This window comes from Notamacropus eugenii, chromosome 5, assembly GCF_028372415.1.
Source record: "Notamacropus eugenii isolate mMacEug1 chromosome 5, mMacEug1.pri_v2, whole genome shotgun sequence".
NCBI classification, from domain to species: domain Eukaryota; kingdom Metazoa; phylum Chordata; class Mammalia; order Diprotodontia; family Macropodidae; genus Notamacropus; species Notamacropus eugenii.
The window spans coordinates 28,055,368-28,077,449 of record NC_092876.1 but is presented as its reverse complement, the minus strand read 5'-3'; the positions used below and the strand labels follow the sequence as shown (position 1 = coordinate 28,077,449).

General features: G+C 40.5%; 1 protein-coding gene across 2 annotated transcripts in view; it reads right to left on the bottom strand.

Moving 5' to 3' along the window:
* The window catches only part of LOC140503784 (uncharacterized), a 125,380-nt gene that overhangs the window by 33,244 nt on the left and 70,054 nt on the right, over nt 1-22,082 (bottom strand). Inside the window, exons 2-3 of one of the 2 annotated variants that reach the window (XM_072608060.1) lie at nt 11,918-13,102; nt 11,588-11,654 (exon numbers count right to left, since the gene is read on the bottom strand). The exons of the other annotated variant lie outside the window; for it this stretch is intronic. Coding sequence (XP_072464161.1) covers nt 11,588-11,654; nt 11,918-13,102 — 1,252 coding nt within the window. The remainder of the gene's footprint in view (nt 1-11,587; nt 11,655-11,917; nt 13,103-22,082) is intronic. 2 annotated transcript variants of the gene reach the window in all.

Below are 22,082 nucleotides of genomic sequence, written 5' to 3'. Positions count from 1 at the left end.
TTTTTGGGCTGCTTTATCACATGGCTGATTCCTATTGAACCTGCTCTCTCCTAAAACACCCCAATCTATTTCAGAATCACTGATATTTAGCCATGTCTCCCCCACTGATTGCTGCACAGCCCCCTCAACCCCACCTTGAATGTCATCTTCTTAGATTCCACCCAATGCATTACCCTGTCAAAACTTTTTGGATCCTGTCACCAGTGTGTTAGTTATCCCTCCCAACTGGGTCACCTGCAAAGACAGTCCCTGCTCTCAAGGAATTCACCATCTAATGGGGAGACAACATGCAAACAAATCTATACAGTAAGCTAAATACAGTATAAATAAGAACCAATTAACAGGGGGAAGGCCCTAGAATGAAGAGGGCTAAGGGAGAGTTTTCTGTAGAAGGCAGGATTTTAGCTGGGACATAAAGGAAGACAGGGAGGTTAGTAGCTGGATCACAGGAGGGAGAGCATTCCAGGCCTGGAAGGCAGCCAAAGAGAATACTGGGGGCCCAGAGAAGGAAGGGTCTTGTTTGCGGAACAGCCAGGAGGCAAGTGTCTTTGGATCTAAGAGTACATGGTGGGAGCAAGTTTGGAGAAAGGCAGAGAGCTCAGAGGTGTCAGACTATGAAGAGCTTTGAATGCCAGACAAAGCAATCTGTATTCGCTCCTAAAAGCCTTTGGAGTTTATTGAGTAGGGGGTAACTCCAATGAACCTCTGGATGAAAGAAGGATGACTGTTCAAGAGAGGCAGCCCCACCTGCAGGTTATTGGGACAATCCAAGTGTGAGGTGATGAGGGACACATGGGGGGTGTCAGAGGAGAGGGGGAGGTGTATTTGAGGAATACTGAAAAGGTGAAATCGACAAACCTTGGCACCATATTGAATATGGGGGGGGGGGGGTGAGAGAGTAAGAAGTCCAGGATGACCCCTGGGTTATGAGCCTGAGGGGCTGGGAGAAGGGGGGGTGCTCTCTGTAGTAATAGGAAAGGTGGGAGGGAGAAGGAATTGGGGAAAAGATCATCATCTGTCAGTAAGACATCTGAAGCATCTCAAACCCTATATGGCCTTCAAAAGCTCATGGTCTTTCTCCCTCATCCTAATTTCCCTCTTTCTGCTGAGGATACCACCATCTTTCCAGTCAAACCCCAAATCATTCCTAGCTCTATACTTTCACTGCCTATACTGAATCAGTTGCCAAGTCTTGTAGTTTCCGTTACCTAACCATCTCTCCTACCTCTCTCCTTTGCATTCACAAGCCAACTCCCCTGATTCAGACACATACATCTCTGAACAAGTTCTATTTTGGACATTTTGAGTTTAAGATAGTTTCTGGAAATCAAATCCAAGATGTCTGCAACATAGCTAAAGATACAAGATTGGATTCAGCAGAGAGATTGGAGTAGATGTGCTCTGCCCAGAGACAATTAAATGCTTGGGAGCTGATGAGATTCCCAAGTGCCTAAGGGTCATGGAGGGTCAGAGGGCTTGGTCTGGAGGAGGATCCAGCAAAAGAGACTGGAGAGGAGCAGTCAGAGAGGCAGGAGAGGGAAGAGGGGAAGGAGATGGGGAAGGAGACAGGAGGGGTCCTGAAAACCTAGAGAAGAGAGTATCGAGTATCCAGGAGAGAGTGATGGACAGTGTGAAAGGCTGCTGAGAGGTCAAAGAGAATGAAGACTGAGGAAAGGCCTTCGGATTTGGCTGCTAAGAGATCATTATTAAGGAGCTCGGAGCTGGGGACTGGAGCTGATCCATGGCAGGTGGGGGCCTGGGGTAGAGGGAGACTGGAGAAATTGGGGGAGTTAGCTGATATTCCAACTCCCCAGGTAGAAAAAGGTCTTTTGGCCAGTTCCAAAGTTTATTCATTTAGTAGGGAAGGGAGGATACTGAGGGCCTTAATAGGGTGAAGTGGAAAATACCAGCAAGGGAGAGAGACCTCAGGAAATAGGGACCCTGGAAAAGTTTCAGAGTTTTTCCAATGTGAAATGTGGTTCTGGACACTATCACTGCTCAGACAGCCTTTCCACAGAGAAGAGTTAAATACCTGCTGTTTGCAGAGCCCTGGGGCTGCCAAGATTCCCCCTCCTTCCCCCCCCCACCCCCCCCACCCCCGCCCCGGCCCAGGGAACCCTGGGGTCTTCAGCCTCTCTCATCAGCTCCTCTCATGCCCATTCACTGCCCAAGCTTGGAGCACAGGAATTCAGGTTCTCAAGGAGAGTCTGAAATCCGAACCTCAAGGGTATTTCACAGAGTTTTGTAGTATCTTTGTCTGAATGGAAGGTGAGGGTGGGGTTCAAGAACTCTGCTTAGATAGGTCTCCTACTTCAGAGGGCAGCCTCGGTGAGGGCAAGGACCTACCTCACTGCTCTGGACTTGGCAAATAGCTAGAACTTGAAGACTGCTGATTGGTTAGTTGGTTAGCCGGGACAGCCATCCCAAAGTGCCAGAGGTCCACCTCAGATGGGAAAAGCTTCATCCCTGAAGTTCCTTCAACAATGTCTGCATAACTACCTGTAGGGGACACTCCAGGAGTCACTTTGGAGCAGGGATTGTTTGGTCTGGATGCCTGACTCTGTGGGTCTGCAATGGCCTTGGCTCTGAGGTGCATTCTCTCTTCTAGGAGAGGAAGAAAAGGGACTGAAGCACGGCCTTTCCCCCCTCAACCTTCTTGGTGCAGCTCTGTGCGCAGGAGGGTCCCAAGAAGGCTCTGCTCTATTTCTGTCTTGCCTCTTTAAGGAAATGAGGCCTAACAAACTTGAATCCTGAACAAGGTGTAAACTTCGGTGCCCTCATTGCTGAAGACTGTCTTCTTATGCTTTCATTAAACACTTACTATGTGCCAGGTACTGCCTTGTAAGAAGCTCAACGTGAGGAGATGAATGCAAACAACTATGAACAAACAAGATGTCTACAGGACAAACTGGAGATGATCAATACAGGGAAGGCTAAAGAATGAAAGGGAATTGGGAAAAGCTTCTTGGAAAATGTGGAATTTTAGCTGAGTCTTGAAGGAAGCCAGAAAGCAGAGAAGACAGAGGATATGTGCAAGAGCAGGATAGAAGTAGGTGTCACTGGGTGAGAGCATGTGGAACGAAGTCAGGCCCCAGGTGACAGAGGGCCTTCAAAGCCAAACTGGGGGTTGACATTTGATCCGAGAGGTGACAAGCAGTCACTGGAATTTGGTGAACAGAAGGAGGAAATCATGGTCAGACCTGCACTTTGCTAGCTGCGTGCAAATGGATTGGAGTGGGAAGACTGGAGGCTGGCAGGCCCACCAGCAGCTACTGCAATAAGGGGATGAGGATCTGCACCAGAGAGGGGGGAGGCAGTCTGAGACATGTTGAGAAGGTAGAATCCCCCCAAGTTGGATCTACCCTGACTTCCATCCCCACCCTTCAATTGAAACTGATTTTTTATAGTCACCAAAGAATTTTTCTCAAGCTTCAAAAGCCTCTCCCCTGCTTCTCCACTGCTATATAACAGTGTTAGACACTGCTGACTTCCACTCTCCTTTGCACCCCTTTTCTAATCTGGGATTTCATGTCCTCACCCCACATGTTTGCTCATTTCTTCTCATTCTCTTTTGCTGGGTCATCATCCATGTCTTGCCCACTAACCATGGATGTCTCCCAAGGCTTTGTCCTGGACCATCTTCTCACTGAACTTTTTTTTACAACAGCAGCTGCCATGGGCTCGATTATTATCTTTGAGGATGACTACAGACCTAACAGATCCAGCCCCAATCTATCTACAGCTCCAATCCTGTCTCATCATCTGTCAGTAAGACATCTGAAGCATCTCAAACCCTATATGGCCTTCAAAAGCTCATGGTCTTTCTCCCTCATCCTAATTTCCCTCTTTCTGCTGAGGATACCACCATCTTTCCAGTCAAACCCCAAATCATTCCTAGCTCTATACTTTCACTGCCTATACTGAATCAGTTGCCAAGTCTTGTAGTTTCCGTTACCTAACCATCTCTCCTACCTCTCTCCTTTGCATTCACAAGCCAACTCCCCTGATTCAGACACATACATCTCTGAACAAGTTCTCAAGATTTTCTCAGTCCTTGCCAATCTTTCTTCAGCTACTAAATTCACTTAGCCAAAGCATAAGTCTTACCAGATCAGCCCCCTCCCCTCCTCAAGGCATCCCCGTTGTTTTCAGGGTAAAACACAACCATCTCATCTAAACCGTTTCACAATGTATCTCTAGCCCTTTGTTTCATCCTGATTACACACATCAGGTCCTTTATTCTCCAAAGCAGCCTTTTTAGTAGTTTCATACTTTCCATTTCTCACCTCCAAGCTTTTTCAGTTTGTCCCCCAGCCTGGAATGATTTCTCTCCTCACTCCACTTCTTAGAAACCCTAACTGCTTCCAAGCACCATCTTCAATGCTACCTCCTGCAAAAGGTCTCTCCTGGTTCCTCCAGTTGTTAGTGCCCCACCACCCCCCACATTCATCTTTGTTTTGTATATAGCCTACATTTACTTAACATGTTCTATACCAAACGTATATACTACTGGTAGAACACAAGGTCTGTGAGTACAGGAGCTTGCCTCATTTTTAATTACTGAATGGGCATGACCTCTGACAAACTGAGATCTGGGAAAGACCTTAGCTTAAAAAGGCCAAGGTTCACCCACTGCATCCTGGGTTATCTCTAGTCATCCTGATCTATATCTTGCCACTGGGCCCAGATGGTTCCAGAAAAGAGAGTGAGGCTGGTGACTGCACAGCTCTGCCTCACTTAAATCCAATTCACTTGGAAGTTATGGCATCATCTTCCTAATGTCATGGTCTTCTTCAAGAAGGAAGGACAAACAATGAATAAACATGTGTAACCTACATTTGCTTAACATGTTATATACTGAATATATTATATACTACTGGTAGAACACAAGTCTTTGAGTACAAGGCTTGTCTCATTTTTGTATATGAATCCCCTAGCATATATAGGAGATACTTAACCAATGACTGTTTGCTTACACTGCGCTAAGCATTATGCCAAGTTCTACAGTTATAAATACAAAAGCAAGAATATTACAGAAGAATTTTACATTCTATTGCAAGGAGAACACATGTAAGTGACTGAGCCAATGAAAATCTATACTAAGTATATAAAAAGAAGGCTTGCTTTCTGATGATGGAAGGAGAAGAAACTTTCTACCCAGAAAGGTGGGAAGGTGGGAAGTCCTTTAGAGAGACCTCAAAGGAAAAAGATTTGTTATTCCTAGCCTATTTCCCAGGAAGGCAGTGGTGTTGCTTGGTGGAATAAGGAATACTATGTGGGTAATGATACAGGGAGATTCTCATCTTAACCCTAGTACTGGGAAAAACTGTATGCAAGAGGGTAAAGATTTCTTAGCTACTTTACTATAAATGATCTTGACCCATGATGAGAGTCAATGCCTAACCAAGAAGGAAGGAAAGAGACATCTTTTAAATGCCTACTTTGTGTCATACTGTGCTAAGTACCTTACAAATAGGATCTCATTTGATCCTTACAACAACCCTGTGAGATAGGTACTGTGCCCTATTTTACTTTGGGGGATCTAAAACTGACAGAGATTAAATGATTTGCCCAGGGTCACAGAGCTAATAAATGTCTGAAATCTAACTTGAATTCAAGTCTTCCTGACTCCAGGCCCAGTACCAGATCCACCCAACTGCCCCTCAAGAAGCTGTATCATCTTCAGGGTAACTCTAATAGTCACTGTGAAGCAAAGATCTGTCATCACTCAAAGGACCAGAACATTGAGATCCTTCCTAGGGGGATACGGGCAGCCTAGGATAGCTGATCCTTTTTCTTTATCATCAATTCTCTCATTTTGGGCAACATTCAAGCAATGTACAATTTATAATCTATCAGACCAGTAGTTTAATGCCTACCAAAACACAACCTAATTCAATATAAGCCTTCTCTAACTCCTTTATTTTCTAAAATAATTTTTGGTCTTGTTTCTATAGACCTTTTTACTTTTAAATATATATATATTTCTGCCTGTTAGAGATGCCTGTTTAAAAGTTTCTGAGAAAATTCTAGGAAGATCATTAAGTAGGTGAGAAAATTTCAAGCTGTTCAGATTTCTCCCCACAAAAGACATGAGATAGTGCCTCAGAGCAAATATTTACAGGTAAAAATAAAGAGTAGGGGCAGAACAGGGGTCCTCCTAGGACAACTGGAGAAGATCTGAAGAAAAATCCCAGGACAGTTTGGTTCCTGTGAAGAGTGAACACCTCCAGACTAGGTCCTAGGTCCCCTTAAACAACTTGTTGCCCTAGGGTTGGCTGGACTGAGAGGCTGCCTCAGTTCCAGCTGCAGGAACTTTTACCCCTGGGACAGTGAGGGGAGTTGGGTATCTGAGCCAGTGAAGATGGAGGGAACCTCTGCTGACAAGAAATGCCAGACCCAGCTGTGCAGTGGTGATTCAGCTGGGGGGGGGGGGGGGGGAAGGTGTAAAAATGAGTGGAGAAGCAGTAGGGCAGGGACTACTGACTGTGGGCACTTACAGGAAGCTCAATGTCTTAGTTCCAGTTCCAGTCAGAGGGGAAAACTGAAGGAGGATCTGAGGCCAGAGGCACCATTCCCCATACCCCAGGACTAGAGGTGATTACAAAAACTAAGCTACTACAAATAAAAAAGAAATGCATAGGGAAAGCAGAAAGAATTCAACCACAGAGAGTTATAATGGGAATAGAGAAGACTGGAGTTCATCTTCAAAGGAGGATACTGAAGCAAAGAAACCCTCTTCTACCCCAAAGAGGAGCATCAAATAGTCACCTGTTCAAAAAGAATTCACAGAACTTAAAAATAGACTTAAAAAATCAAATGAGAGAGTTTGAGAAAAAAGTTCATTTTTTTTTTAAAGAACAAGTCAAGAAAAACAAGATTATGAAAAGAAAGTTAACCAATTATAAAAAGAGATCTAGAATCTTAAGAAAGAAAACAACTAATTGAAAATAAGAATTGGGCAAAGGGAAGTCAGTGAAGTTACTATAATTAATAATTATAATTATAATATAATATATAATACCAATAATTAAACAAAATATAAAGAACTAAAAAATAGAAGAGAACGTGAAACATCTTGTAAGAAAAACAACAGATCGGTAAAACAAATCAAGAAGAGAAGACTTAAGAATAATCAGACTACCTGGAAAGCTATGATTAAAAAAAAAAATCTTGATACAATAATACAGGAAATAAAGAAAAATGTCCTGAAGCATCAGAACAAGAAAAGAAAGTAGAAACAGAAAAATCCACTGATCATCACCTGAAAGAGATCCTACGAAGAAAACTCATAGGAATATTATAGTCAGATTTGGAAACCCCCAGCTCAAAGATAAAATATTAGGAGCAACAAGAAAAAAAAAACAATTTAAATATGGTGGTGCCACAATTAGAATCACATAAGACCTACCTACCAGCAGCAACACGAAAAGACTGCAAATCTTGGAACACCATATATCAAAGAGCAAAAGAACTAAGGTTCTGGCTGAAAATATCATACCCAGAAAAGCTAAGCATAATCCTGAATGAAAAAAATAGACATTTAATGAACTGTCGGACTTTGACGACCTTGCTAAAAAAAAAAAAAAAAACATGAACTTAAGAGGATTTGATAAGAGAAATATAAAGTACAAAGAAAAGACTAATGGACAGACTGTTTACCTTTTATGTATGTAAAATGTAAAATATATGTCTAAGATTGTTATTAGCAAGCGAGTAGTTGATAAGAAAGATTGGGGTAGACCTGAGTATGATATGACTTTAAAAAATAAAACTGTTTAGGAACAGCTAAAGAGGGGAATTATTTTATACAAATGAGGTGGGAGAAGAAGAATCAACACAGAGGAATTAGATGGGAGGGGAGAGTTATTAGTTCTGGAAACCTACTTTAATCGGGAATGGGTTCAAGAGGAAACAATACATATATGTGTATATATGTATGTATATATATATATATATGAGTATAGAAGTCATCTAAATTAAAAAAGAAATAAAATGCTAAGGGAGAGGAGAGAGAATAAGGGGAGGGTGAGGAAAGTGACTAAAGGGCGTTTGGTACAGAAAGGAGGTTAGAGTAATAGGAATGGGAGGACAAGGGAAGGATCTTTGGGAGGATAAGGAAGGGATTTTTAGAGGGGAAGGTAGAAAAATAGTCAAAGGGGCACATAAAAGGGTGTTTAGATTTATGGGAATGGGAGGACAAGGGAGGGATCTTTGGAGGGAAGACAGGTTAAGTAATAGGAGGGCAAGGTAGCAAGTAGAAGTAAAGTAGAGCAGTAAGGAAAAATAAGAAATATGAGATACACACAAACATAAAAACAAAGATCAGAAGTAGAATTTGTTAGAGAAAGTATGTTTATGTATGCATGCATGAACGCATGCATGTGTGTGCATATATGTGTGTGTATTTGAGCTTAACTGTATCCTTCTGGGGAGGGAGAAGAATGAGGGAGAAAGAAGAAAGTAAAAAGTGGACAGCAGAGAACAAAAGAAAGCTAACAAGGAGGAAAAGGAAACATGGACACCTCTCAACACAGCACAGAGTATTTATTACATAGGCTTTCTTGAAATGGAAATTTATTGCTATATATTTTCAATCCTCTCTTACAGATATGCTTTTTTCCCCTTACTTTGTACTTAAGTTTATAACACTTTTCTTTTTTTCTTATGATTTGTTTCATTAATAAAAATAAAATATTATTTCTGAAGTAACTATTCTATTAAGGTTCCTACACTGGGGACAGCAATTTCTAACAAATGCTGCATTCCTTTCAATATTGACTGATTGGCAGAGGACATGTCATTCCTGATAGAAATTATTTTACAATTTGGTCAATGCTCTGACATATCATTTGTCAGAGCCCAGTTCTGGCTTATTAAAGATTTCCCATTACCCAAACTGGTTCTCTGAAACTTGGCATGTTATCATGCTAGTTAAGAGTGCTTTCATAAGGCAAGCAGCACCATAATAATCTTCAACTGTAAAATGAAGATACTTAATAGCACCTCCCAGAGCTGTTGTGAGGATCAAATGAGATAAAGCCCTTAGCCTATGGTCTGCCACATTGGAGGCACTTAATGAATACTTAATTCCTTCCCTTCCTTTCCATCCCCCTCCCCCCACTTCCCTCTGTAAAGCCTGTTCTAAAGGAATAAACTGACTTAGGAGACAGGCTATACCAGCAGCAAAAGACGCTGGTTAATGGTGTGTCATGCGGCAAAACTAAAGAGACAGGGGAAAAACTTTGTTTGTGCTCAAACTCCTTCACACTCACATTTCTATCCAGGGAAGAGGTGGGCACAGCAGCAAAATGAGAAAGAAAGTGGCTTCTGAGAAAATGTGCATCAAGACATGTCCTGCTGCTGGGTACTAAGGTGGCAAGACAAGGGGTAGCGGTTATTGTTTTCTGGAGAAGAGTTTCACTATTGAAGCTCTGTCTCATGATTCTAACATCCTTTCAATGATTTCTCAAGTCAGGTTGAAATGAAGGGCCTGGGTCTACTGGGGAGCTGTGAATCCCATGATGGATCTGTAACTGTTCAAAGTACCAACATTTTCCTAGCCTCCAGGCTGTAACCTTGACGATAGAGTCTTTATTAAGGACTTAGCATGTGCCAGGCACTATGCTAAGTGATACTGGTCTTTTCACCCATATTAATTCATTGCTAGGGGTAAAGGGAATGGGTTTTGGCTTTTGTGCATGTGTATGTGTGTGTATGTGTGTGTGTGTGTGTGTGTGTGTGTCTATTTTGCTACCTTTCTACTCAAGTGTTCCTCTATCTGTGCTACCTGTAGGAAGCTGATCACATCCCAAATTCAGGGTTTTCCACAATTCTAAAGCCACTTAAGCAAGGAAGGCGCTCTTGAAGACCTTGAAAATCCTGGTACCAAGGGGTGCACTGTGGTGAGTGAAATACATCTCTACACTACCGTACCCTGCCATGTGGACTGAGCTACTTCTTATTAAAATTATCCTTGACTGTACAGGTAAATAGGGCTCAGGCCCTGTTCTTGGCTTCCCAAATGCACCAAAGCATAAGAAGCTCCAGTTCCTGAGGTTTGAACTGAGGCAGGGGCATTGTGCTCAGCTGTGATCAACAAAGGGCCCAACACAGTGCTGATTACTAAATGTACTTGTTGGAATGTCTTTGCCCTGCTGCAGCTAAGTAAATCTGTCTTTATTAAATGTCACATCTTCTATGATGGTTTCATTTCATTTCAACATTAAAGACAAAGTGCCAGTCAGCCTAGATCAGCTCCAGCCTATCCCAGAGGAGTAGAAGGATTGCTCTATTGCAGTGAAGGTCCAAGCCAGTTGTGTGAGGTAACCTAAATTCACAGAGGATCCATCTGTATGGTTTCCATGACTTCTTCCAATGCTGATCAGCACCATGTGAATAGGAGTGAAGGATACAGATGGTGGGAGTAACCCAAGATAGGGGTATGGCAAAGTGTGATTGACAGTGGGCAAAGAGGAAAGGGATTAAAGAATGGATGAACATGGAGAATAGAATGTTCCCGCTATGGCTTCCAGACCAAGAAGGAAAGAGCTAGTGCAAGGAAGACAGACTATGGAAAGACTGATTAATGGAGGGAGGGAAGGTCAGGGTGATGACAACAGGGTTGGGGTCATCAGGCACTGATGGATGGGTATGGAATGATAAAAGATTAGGATTAGATAAAGGAATTTTGGATTTTATGAACCTAGAAGATTAACACTGATTTAACTCTTCAGGAGACATGTTCACTAAGAAAATATCAGAAGCCAAATAAAATTTATTAATTAAATGAATAAACACGAATGGTTTGCATCCTAGCATTAAATGTAAAAACATTACAAAACGGCTTAAGTAACAAAAAGCTATATAATCACATTGCTCAAAGAAACACTTCTAATCCAAACATCAGTACCTGGGGTGGCTAGGGAGTGCAGTGGATAGAGTACTGGACCCAGAGTGAGGAAGATCTGAGTTCAAATCCTACCTCAGACATTTACAAGCCTGGTAACATTGCAAAAGTCACTCAACTCCTATCACCTTCAATTTCCTCCTTGGTAAAACAGAGAGGGGGACTGATGGTCCCTTCTAACTGTGACCTAAACAGATGTGGGGAGGTTTCTTTCTGAGTAAAGTTTCATCTGCGAAAGTTTCCTGATATTTGTTACATGTCCACAACTCAACAACACTGAGCCTGGGGAGGGCTTTATTAGTCACACACTATCGCAGAAGGCTGTTCCACGTGGTTAAGACTTCTTCCCAGGATTAATCAACTGATGTTGAATAAAGTGTGAGGATTTACTGAATGCCTTCCCATATGTTTTAATTTTAAAGCTATCTACCACATGAATACTCTAACAACTAAGAAGAATCGGCTTGCAGTAGGAAGGCTTTTGATACATCTAAAAGGTTTCTTTTCAGTAAGGCTCCTCCAGTGCTTAACAAGGTCTGGGCAATGACCGGTGACTTTCCAACATTCCCTTTCTTTATAAAATCTTCTCTCTGGTATAAATCTTCTGAGGTTCAATAAGTTATGAGCTGCAAATGAAGAATCAAGACATTTAAAAGGCTTCTCCACAGCATGAATCACTGGATTTCAATAAGCCATGAGCTATAATTAAAGCTTTTCCCACACTTATTACATTTATAAGCCTTCTCTTTATTATAAATCTTCTGATGTTCCATAAGTAATGAGTTGCAACTGTAGCTTTTGCCACATGTATCATTACACTTAGCTGACTTGTAGAATAAGGCTTGACCTCTGAGGTAATGTTTTCCTATGTTAATGGCATTTATAAGGCTATTGGCCAGTACAAATCTTCCAGTTCTAAATAACCTGTCAATGAGTCAAAGAATGCTTGGTCACACTTATTCTAAGGCTCCTCTCCAGCATGAACCTTCTGATGTCGAATGAGGCTACCTTTCTGAGTGAATGCGTTCCCACATTCTTTACATTTGTAAGGTTTCTCTCCAGTATGAATCCTCCGATGTTGAATAACATGTGAGGAATTAGAAAAAACTTTCCCACATTCATTACATTTATAAGGCTTCTCTCCAGTATGAATCCTCTGATGTCGAATGAGGCTACCATTCTGAATGAAGGCTTTCCCACATTCTTTACATTTGTAAGGTTTTTCTCCAGTATGAATCCTCTGATGTTGAGTAACATGTGAGGTCTTAAAGAATGCTTTTCCACATTCATTACATTTATAAGACTTCTCCCCAGTATGCATCCTCTGATGTTGAATAAGGCCAGATATATGAGTGAATGCTTTACCGCATTGACTACATGTATAAGGTTTTTCTCCATTATGAATTTTCTGGTGTTGAGTAAGAGTTGAATTCTGAGTAAATGCTTTCCCACATGCTTGGCATTTATAAGGCTTCTCTCTAGTATGAACTCTCTGATGTTGAATAACTCGTGAGGTATTAGAGAAGGCTTTCCCACATTCATGACACTTATAAGGCTTCTCTCTAGTATGACTCTTCTGGTGTTGGACAAGGCCAGAATTCTGAGTGAATTCTTTCCCACATTCATGACATTTATAAAGTTTCTCTCCAGTATGAATTAGCTGATGTTGAATAAAGTATGAGGATTTACTGAATGCTTTCCCACATTCGTTACATTTAAAAGGCTTTTCTTCAGTATGAATCATCTGATGTACATTAAGATCAGACTTCTGAATGAAGGCTTTCCCACATACATTACATTTATATGGTTTCTCCCCTGTATGGATCCTCTGATGCCGTATAATGCTTGAGTTGTGAGTGAAGGCTTTTCCACATTCATCACATTTATAAGGCTTTTCTCCAGAATGAATCTTTTCATGTTCAGTAAGGTGTGAGCACTGTCTGAAAGCTTTTCCACATTCCTTACATTTATAACGCTTTTCTCTAGGATGACTCTTACGATGTTCAGTCATTGTTCTCAAATCATTTCCCTGCTGTCTCCTTTTCTGGTTGTCGTGTTTCCCCAAATTTGAAAATATGGAGTAGCAAAGATTGCCCCCTTTGAGACTTTTTATTTTCATAACCTGTGATGATTGCTCTTCTGGAAAATTCTTATTTGGAGTCACCTCTGTAGTTTCATTGCTAGTCTCCAAATCTGAAAGAGATCAATAAACCATGAATTTCTCCAGCTCTCCAAACTGGGAGAAAGGGGATGAGATGATATAACTGAAAATGGTTTCCAGTGACTAGAAGCATGTGGTTGTGAGAACGCTCAAATACAGTCTGACACTGTGGAGAGACAGTGGGAAAAGACAATGGAAGAAAAGTGAGGAATCTTCAAAAAATGTTGGAGAGAGACTGAGGTATGCATAACAGGAGCACCATGGATGAGAAGGAACAAAGAAGACCGAATCGAGGGATGTTCCCAAAACAGACTGTGATAGGATCATTCTGGCTAGCTACTGATGAATAAGGTTTAACAAAATAATTTAAGAGAAAAAATGAAGAAAAAAGAAAATATGAGGAAAGCAGGGCTCTGGGGAAGGATCTGCAATCAGGACACAGGACACAACAACTAAAAGTTAAAAGACCAACATCACCAAGTAGCTACTCTGTACAACAGAAAAGGCCTTGCCTCATTTCTCAAATGTGTAAAGAAATGAGTCAAACTGAGAAGAATACAAGTCATGCCACAACTGATAACTGGCCAAAGGATATGAACAGGAAGTGCTTAAATGAAAAAATCAAAGCTATCTATACTCATATGAAAAAATGCTCTAAATCACTATTAGAGAGATGCACATAAAAACAATTCACACCAATCAGATTGGTTAATATGACCGAAAAGGAAAATAATAAACGTTGGAGGGAATGCGAGAAAATTGGGACATTAATGCACTGTTGGTGGAGTTGTGAACTCATCCAACCATTCTGGAGAACAATTTGGAACTATACCCAAAGGGCTACAAAAACTGTGCATGCTTTTTGATCCAGTAATACCACTACTACGTCTGTATTCCAAAGAGATCAAAAAAAAGGGAGGGGAAGCCTATTTATACAAAAATATTCATAGCAACTCTTTTTTTATATTGACAAAGAATTGGAAATTGAGGGGATGCGCATCAATTAGGGAATAAGTTGTAGTATATGATTGTGATGGAATACTATTGTGTTATTAAAAAAATGACCAGGCAGATTTCAGAAACATTTGGAAAGACTTCTATGAACTGATGCAAAGTGAAGTGAACAGAATATTGTACACAGTAACTGCAACACTGTACAATGATCAACTGTGAAAGACTTAGCTTTTTCTCAGCAATACAATAATTCAAGACAATTCCAAAGGACTCATGATGAAAAGTGCTATCTACTTTCAGATAAAGAACTAATGGCATCCGAATGCAGATCAAAGCATACTATTTTTCACTCTATGTATTTTTTCATGGTTTTTCTTCCTTTTGGTCTATGTCTTCTTTCACAACATGATTAATATGGTAATATGTTTTGCATGTATGACCTTATATTAAACTGCTTACTGTCTCAGAGAGAAAGGAGGTGAGGGAGAGAGAAAATTAGAACTCAACAAAATTTTTAATAAATGAATGTTAAAACAGTGTTTACATGTAACTGGGGGAAAATAAAATGTTATTTAAAAAATAGAAAGGGCCTTGGACTTGGCATGGGTTCAAATCTCAGTCCTATTATTTATTCTGCATTTTTGTTGTTTAGTCATTTCAGTCATGTCCCACTCTCTGTGACCCCATTTAGGGCCTTCTTGGCAAAGTTACTGGAGTGGTTTGCTATTTCCTTCTCCAACTTATCTGACAGATAAGGAAACTGAGACAAACTGAGGGTTAATTGATCTGTTAAAGGTCACACAGGTAGTAAATGTCCGAGGCCAGGTTTGAACTTAGGAAGATGAGTTTTTCTGACTCCAGGCCAAGCATGCTGTCCACTGTGCCACCTGGCTGCCCCACTCAGCATTTTACCTTGCACAAACCATTTGATCGTCCTTGGTCTGTTTCTTAATCTGCAAAATTAAGGGAATCAGACTAAAATATCTCTTAGTTTGCTTCTCTGCAGTTTTGACCCATAGGTTCTAGTAAGTGATAATAATATATCTGATATATATACATGTCTTTGACCTTTGCCATATACTTTCCACATATCATGTTACTTCATCATCAGGACATCCCTACCATGAAAATAAAACAGGGCTTTTTTATTCCTGTTCTACACAGTAAGAGAAGTTAAGTGTCTTGTCTGAAGTCATATAGTAAAAAAAAATAGCTCAAATTTATATGCTACTTTCAGGGCTACAAAGTACTTTCCACATAGTATTTTTATGGTAGGTCATTATTATTATATTATTATTATAGGTCATCCCTATTTCAAATACAACTCATATCTGAACCTACTTTCTGCTCTTTCTTGTAGTTACCTTCCAATTTTTTTAAAAATCGTTTTGAGCCAAAGAAAAACAAAGGGCCCAGGAGGAATCTGGTACTAAAACGGAAAACCAAAACCCAGGGAGAAAAACAGGAAAAGAAGGGGAGGGAGGAGGGTAGAGTAAAGAAAGGAAAAAAGAGCAGGGCAAGAAAGAGAGACAGGACGAAGGAAAACTAGGGTGGATAAAGAGGAGGGTTGAGAAAAGGGAGGAGGGAGACAGAATATAAATGGTCAGCAGTATGAGACGATGCAGAGAGTTCAAGGATGAGAAGTGAGAAAATCCCATTGGATTTAGTAATTGAGAAGTTTCAGATGAATGACTTAGAAGGCTCACAGAATTGCACATCCAGTTTGAGAAAGGGAAGGAGCCTTAGTATCCAGCTAGTTCAATTCATACCCAACAGGAAACTCCACTCTAACATATCTGACAAGCAGTCATCCAGTCTCTGATTGGTGACATCTTAGAAAGGATGGCCCCCATTTTCTCCAGGTATCCCATTCCACTTTTGGACACAGCTAATTTTAAAAACATTTTCCCCTGACATCAAGCCTAAATTTTCTTCCCTGCCACTTTCACCCTTTGCTCCTAGCTTGGTCCTACAGCCAAAAGAATAAATCTAATGCCTCTTCCAAGAGGAATGTTCTCTTGCCTTGAGGGTTTCCAATATTTCTATCCCAGAAACAGTGCCTAGCATGTGGCAAGCAATATATAAGTTTATTATTATTGTTGGCTATCTAATCCTGCATTTAATTTCCTTTTGTTGTCTCTATTTTTTGAAGGAGGAAATCATCCAGAAAACCTACCTATGTGAATTCTGGCAGAGAGCTCTAGCAGGTATCTACAAAAATAATAATAGCTATCATACTCTCCTTCCCCTTAATTTTCTCTCTTCAATTACATACTTCCTAGATTCTTTTAACTAATCCTCATAGACTCAAGGCTTTTCCCCATGCTGGATGCTGTCCCCTAAATAATCTCCAGCTTATTAATGTCCTTAAACTGTGATGCCCAGAACTGAATACAAATCCAGATGAAGTCTGATAAGAACAGAGCACATTGGGACCATCACCCTATGCCTAGAAAAAGCTTTTGCCTTTTTTAACGCACCCTGTAGAGAAACTCTTGACACTAACAAGGTATCAAGGAAAATTTATTGTAGTAGAGTTCAGAGGAATTGAACACTTTGGTCAAAGTGGGCACCTACTCTCTTTTCAGGAGGAGGGAGCGCCGAATACAGAAGCTGTTAAGTTCAAGACAAATCCTCCCACCAGGAGATGGATTGATCCATCCTCCATTAGGTCACCATCTTCTCTACATGCCTATTACATAGCCCCTTAGTGTGATTCCCCCCCTCACAAACATCCTCTAACATAAGACCTATGATTAGAAAATGGAGAGATAATTTTATGCAGGGTGTGTCTGCTTATATGCATGAGGTTCATTAAGCAATCACAGTGAAGAAAAACCTTCTCCAGGTAACTCTCGGTTATTTTTCCTGGCTAGTTCTAGCTAGTTGTAGATTTGGTTCTTTTATCAAAACCTTCGTAATTTTCTAAAGGCAACTGTCTGTCTCCTCATTGGTTGAGTCCACCTGCAGTCTGCTGGCCTCATTATCTGACTTAGTCTCAATACTTCATTAACTAATAATAACATCTGTGGAAACTTAACTTTCTGCTGTCTCTCACAACCCTGTGATGGCATTAGCACAGCTGAATTGTATTAAGCATGAAGTCCACTAAAATTCCAAGATAATTTTCAAAACTACTGCTGTCTAACCATGCCTCATGCACCTTCTATCTGTGAAGCTGATGTTTTGTTCACCAGAGAAATAATTTACATTTAACTTTACTGAATTCCATCTTATTAGATTAGGAACTACACTGTCTATCAAGTGTAACAACACAACGCTACTGTATCAGGATCTCTTTGGATCAGAGCTCGGTCACCAGAGGCAGTTCGAGGTGAAGCGGATAGAATTATGAGTTTGGAATTGGGAACACCTGAGTTTAAATCTGGCCTCAGATACGTACTATCTCTGGGACCCTGGGCAAGTCACTTAAACTGTTTGCCTCAGTTTCCTCAACTGTAAAATGGGAATAATAAAAAGAACCCACCTCAAAGGGTTGTTGTGAGGGTCAAATGTGGTATTTATAAAAGGTGTTTAGCACAGTACCTGGCACACAGGAGGTTCCAAAAATTTGGGGTGCATTTCCTCTCTTCTACCACAAAGAAAATAAAGGAATGTTCTCTTGCCTTGAGGGTTTCCAATATTTCTATCCCAGAAACAGTGCCTAGCATGTGGCAAGCAATATATAAGTTTATTATTGTTGGCTATCTAATCCTGCATTTAATTTCCTTTTGTTGTCTCTATTTTTTGAAGGAGGAAATCATCCAGAAAACCTACCTATGTGAATTCTGGCAGAGAGCTCTAGCAGGTATCTACAAAAATAAAAACCACTCTCCCTACCATATTATGACTCTGTACCTGGCTTGTGATCTCCTTCCCAAACTACTCATCTCTCTGTCCAGGTAATCTATAGTATACTCCAATGACAAAATTTTCTTCATTTCTCCCACCTCTGACCTTCATACAAATATATTTCTTCATATTTTTACCCTTTAGTTACTGAACTTCTTTCATGACTATAGGGTTAAGGACTGAACCTGGGACCTTTGACACAGGGGATTTCCAGATAAGAGAATTCCCTCTATCAAAACAAGCCAGCACCTTCTTTGGAACTGACCTTCTGGAGAGAGCTGCCTTTAGCATGAAGCTGTTAATTGACTTGCCTGGGGCCTCACAGAAACTGTGTGTAAGAGACGGAACTTGAATCCATGTTCACCTCTCTCCTAGGCCAGCTCTCAATCCAACTTACCACAGTATCACTTGAGCAAATCTCTTATCAAAGCTTCCCACACAAATACCTGTTTAACTGCACTATTTCTTCTGAATAAGGTACTCAAATGGTTGAGGTTTCACCCCACCAAGTCTTAGGAGGGATATGAACAGTTTTGGAGTGGAAAAAGATCTTTGTTGTAAATTATAACATTTGAAATCTCTTTGTGAATGACAAAGTTACTTCTTGCTTCTCTGACAACTATTTGATGTTATAAAGATATTTAACTTAATTTTTAAAATAGTGACATAAGAGTAAAGAAATAGTTTCAAGGATGTCAAAGAAATGGACTACCATGTTTGTGGTACACACCAGACCTACAAAACATTATGGTACATCAGGTAATTTGCTTATATTTTATGACCGTAGAGAGTAAACTAAAAAATATGAGAAATCATGTAAACATTTAGAGACTCAGGTATGGTTAAGGAAAAAATGGACTATCAATTTGATGGGGAAATTTGGAGAATTGTGTCTTTTTAAGACAGAATGTTTTCATTTACATCACTAAAGTTAGAGGAACCTGAAGAATTGAGTATAGGAAACGGAAGCTGGGTATGGTGGTATACTAGAAAGCTGCAGTGTGAGCTGGGAAGTAAAATCAATCAGCTAATAGAGGCTTTTGGTTCCTGACTGGTTGAAAATAACTGTTGATCGACAGTGACAGTAAAAATGACTGCTCTTCACCACCACCTGGAGTTCAAGAACTTACTGCTCTCTGTTGCTACCTCCAGTGTGAGAAGGAAAAGAGAAAGTAAGAAAATCTGTAGTAGCTGTGGGTACCCTGGGTGAGCCCAGTCAACCTTAGAGCTGAACTGTGTTCCTATAAAGTACGTTCTGATTGGACAAGGGAGGGCCATTTAAGGAACGTTCTGTATTCTGTAGCTCAAAGCAAATTGCTGCTCACCTTCAAAGCTGACACTTTCACAATAACTACCACAAAGCTAAATAGAAAGAACTACAAAATAATCAGAAGTGAATCCTGAAAACTTACAAAGAAACAAACACGTTTCCAAAGAGGAGATGAGAACACACCTGCGCCCTACTATTTTGCAGGGGCAGCAGCTCCATAGGTGAGGTGCATCGCACACATTTCAAACTTTTAACAAAGTATTGATCAGTTTCACTGGGTTTTCCTCTTTTGTTTATCCAGATGAACTGTGACAAGGGTGGAGTTCATTGGGACCATCATTCCGCATCTAGAAGCTTGTACTCTTCTCAAAGCCATCTATGATAATGGGGCCACTTGGTAGAAGCGTGGGCAGGGTGCTGGACTCCCTGCTAGGAAGTCAGGAAGACCTGAGTTCAAATCTGGCCTCAGATACAACCTAGCTATGTTCCCTCAACAGAACCTCTATCTGTCTTAGTTTCCTCATCTGTAAAATAGTGATCATAAGAGCACCTCCCTCCCAGGATAGTCAGGAAACTACAATGAGATATTTGTAAAGCACTTTGAAAACCTTGAAGTGTTATACAAGTGCTAGCTATTATTTCCAACACTGTACAATTTATAAATGTGAATAACTTCACACCCCAAAATGCACAACAGACTTACTAAAGTTTATCAATATTTTATATCTGCTTTAGGATGAACAAAATTGTTATGGAGAAATGGCAATGCTGTGTATATACTGGCAAAGTACTCAGCTGATGTAGTTGTCTGGCATATTACATCATTTCCCTACATTTTGAAATGCTGATTCTAGTCCATTAATCTAATTCTAGTGTAACATTAATAGGTAATTTTCATTTAGAATGACAATTTAAATCCATAAATAGAGCTTTTAATTTTTTTATTTTGATTGTGGGTCCATGCAAGAATCAATTAAAGTTTCTTTAAAAAAAAAAGAAAAACTAAGACTTTTTAAAAACCTGTTTAAGGTTGATGGTGAAATGAAACAATTTGTAATTTTTACATTAAAAGAAGATTTCCTTAAGTAGCAGCGGAAGGATCAACAGGCAAGCAGTGAGCAGAAAAGCAGTTCTGTGGGGTTAAGATCTCGGATGTACCAGTAACACTGAAACCTTTGGACCAGAGTTGAGTTCCCATAAACACAGGCACTTTTCCTCCCTCCTGCACTTCACTTCCAGGCTCTTGGGTAATCACTCCACTACAGATATCAAGGGCATGGCCGGGACACTGGAATGTGGGCTTCTGAGTGTATTCTGATGGGTTCTGTGCATGCGTTTGTTTTAACATAAGTATATTATCATTTCTTTTATGCTGCTGTTAATATTGTTATAATTAAGATCCAAAAATGCTTTTGTTGTGAGTGACTGGTTATAGGGATAGAAGATACATTAGCTGGGATCTAGGGGAAATGTTTTATCTCAACAGCATTGACACGAGATGCTGAGTTGGAATGGAACCATATGTTGGTGGTGGTCTCTCCCTTGGAACTTCAATATGTTGGGATGAGAGTAAGCTGGAGAAAGTGAACCAAATCCAGGGAACAATGAGGGGCCTCACATGCCTAGGAGAGAGTCATGAAGCCCTTACACTGGGGGAAATGTAGACTCAACCCCCATTGTAGTGAGGACAAGACACATCTGCAGCTTTACTTTGGTGGTGTATCTAATTTGAAGCATAAACATATGGATGGTAAATGGACTTAGAAGTTCTTCCATATTTCAGTGCAGGCCCTGCACATAGGCTGTTGTGTCCCCCAAGTGAACTCAGATCTTGAAGACATGATCAATCCCACACAAACATGGAACATCTGATTGCCTTGAGAACCTAGCCAGTTCTCCAAGGATGAACATCGTATACGTACTCCATCACGAGGTTTGGCTGCCCCCTCGATGGACAACGTACAGGATAGTTGGCAATGAGCCTCTTTGTTGGCAGTCAGCCTTCTTTGTTTGGAAGGGTTTGTTAGGTCTCTGTTCTGAGGAGAACTTTGGAATCTCACCCATGGAGAGGACGCCCTGCCTGCGACCCCTTGCTCCCAATTCAGACCCTGAAAGCTGTATCCCGGGATTCCCCAGCTGAGAAAGTTCAGGAGTTGGTGCCTCCCTGCATTGATGACGTTTTTCTATTTCCTCTTATATCCATATTAGTATTTCTATAATTATATTAGTATCAGGACATATTAATTATTGCCGCTACAGCTCTAAGCTGTTCATGCATTTGCCTTTTCTGTAAATCAACAAAATATCCAGCTTCTTCTTCTCAAGTGTATCTTACTGTAAGTGCGAATCCGAACCATAAATTTCCTCACTCATACATTTTGGCGTCACGAACAGGATTCACAGTGCAATAGGCTATTTCTGAAGAAGAATTTGACACGTGAAGTACGTGAACAAGATATCCTGGGGTGGGAGATTTGCCCTACTCCTTGGTGGCAAAAGGACAGGACTCTGTGAAGGCTGGGCTAGTAGACTTATAACTGCAGAGCCCTTACAAGTGACTGCTTGCCTACAAGAATCATCACCTCTGGGACACATGAGCTTCTCTACTCTTGGTAAACTTCACTTCTCTGTTCCAGTGGCAAAAATGTATTTTGTCTCTGTTTGACCTGTTTTCTGATTTGTAAAAGTAAAGATAATAATGGTTGTTGTTATGGGATCAAAATGATAAAATGATTGTAAGATTCTTAACATAATGACTGGTGTATAATTGTTAACTTTGAAGTGGTTTTAATTACTAAAGGTAATAAGATCAATAATTTTATGGAAATGTAAATAGTACCATCTGAAGTTATTGTTGTGTTAAAACTGTATTTCTAAGATTATATTTCTGAATTTCTCTTAGATTGTAAAAACTGAGTGACCTCTGTAGTCCAGAA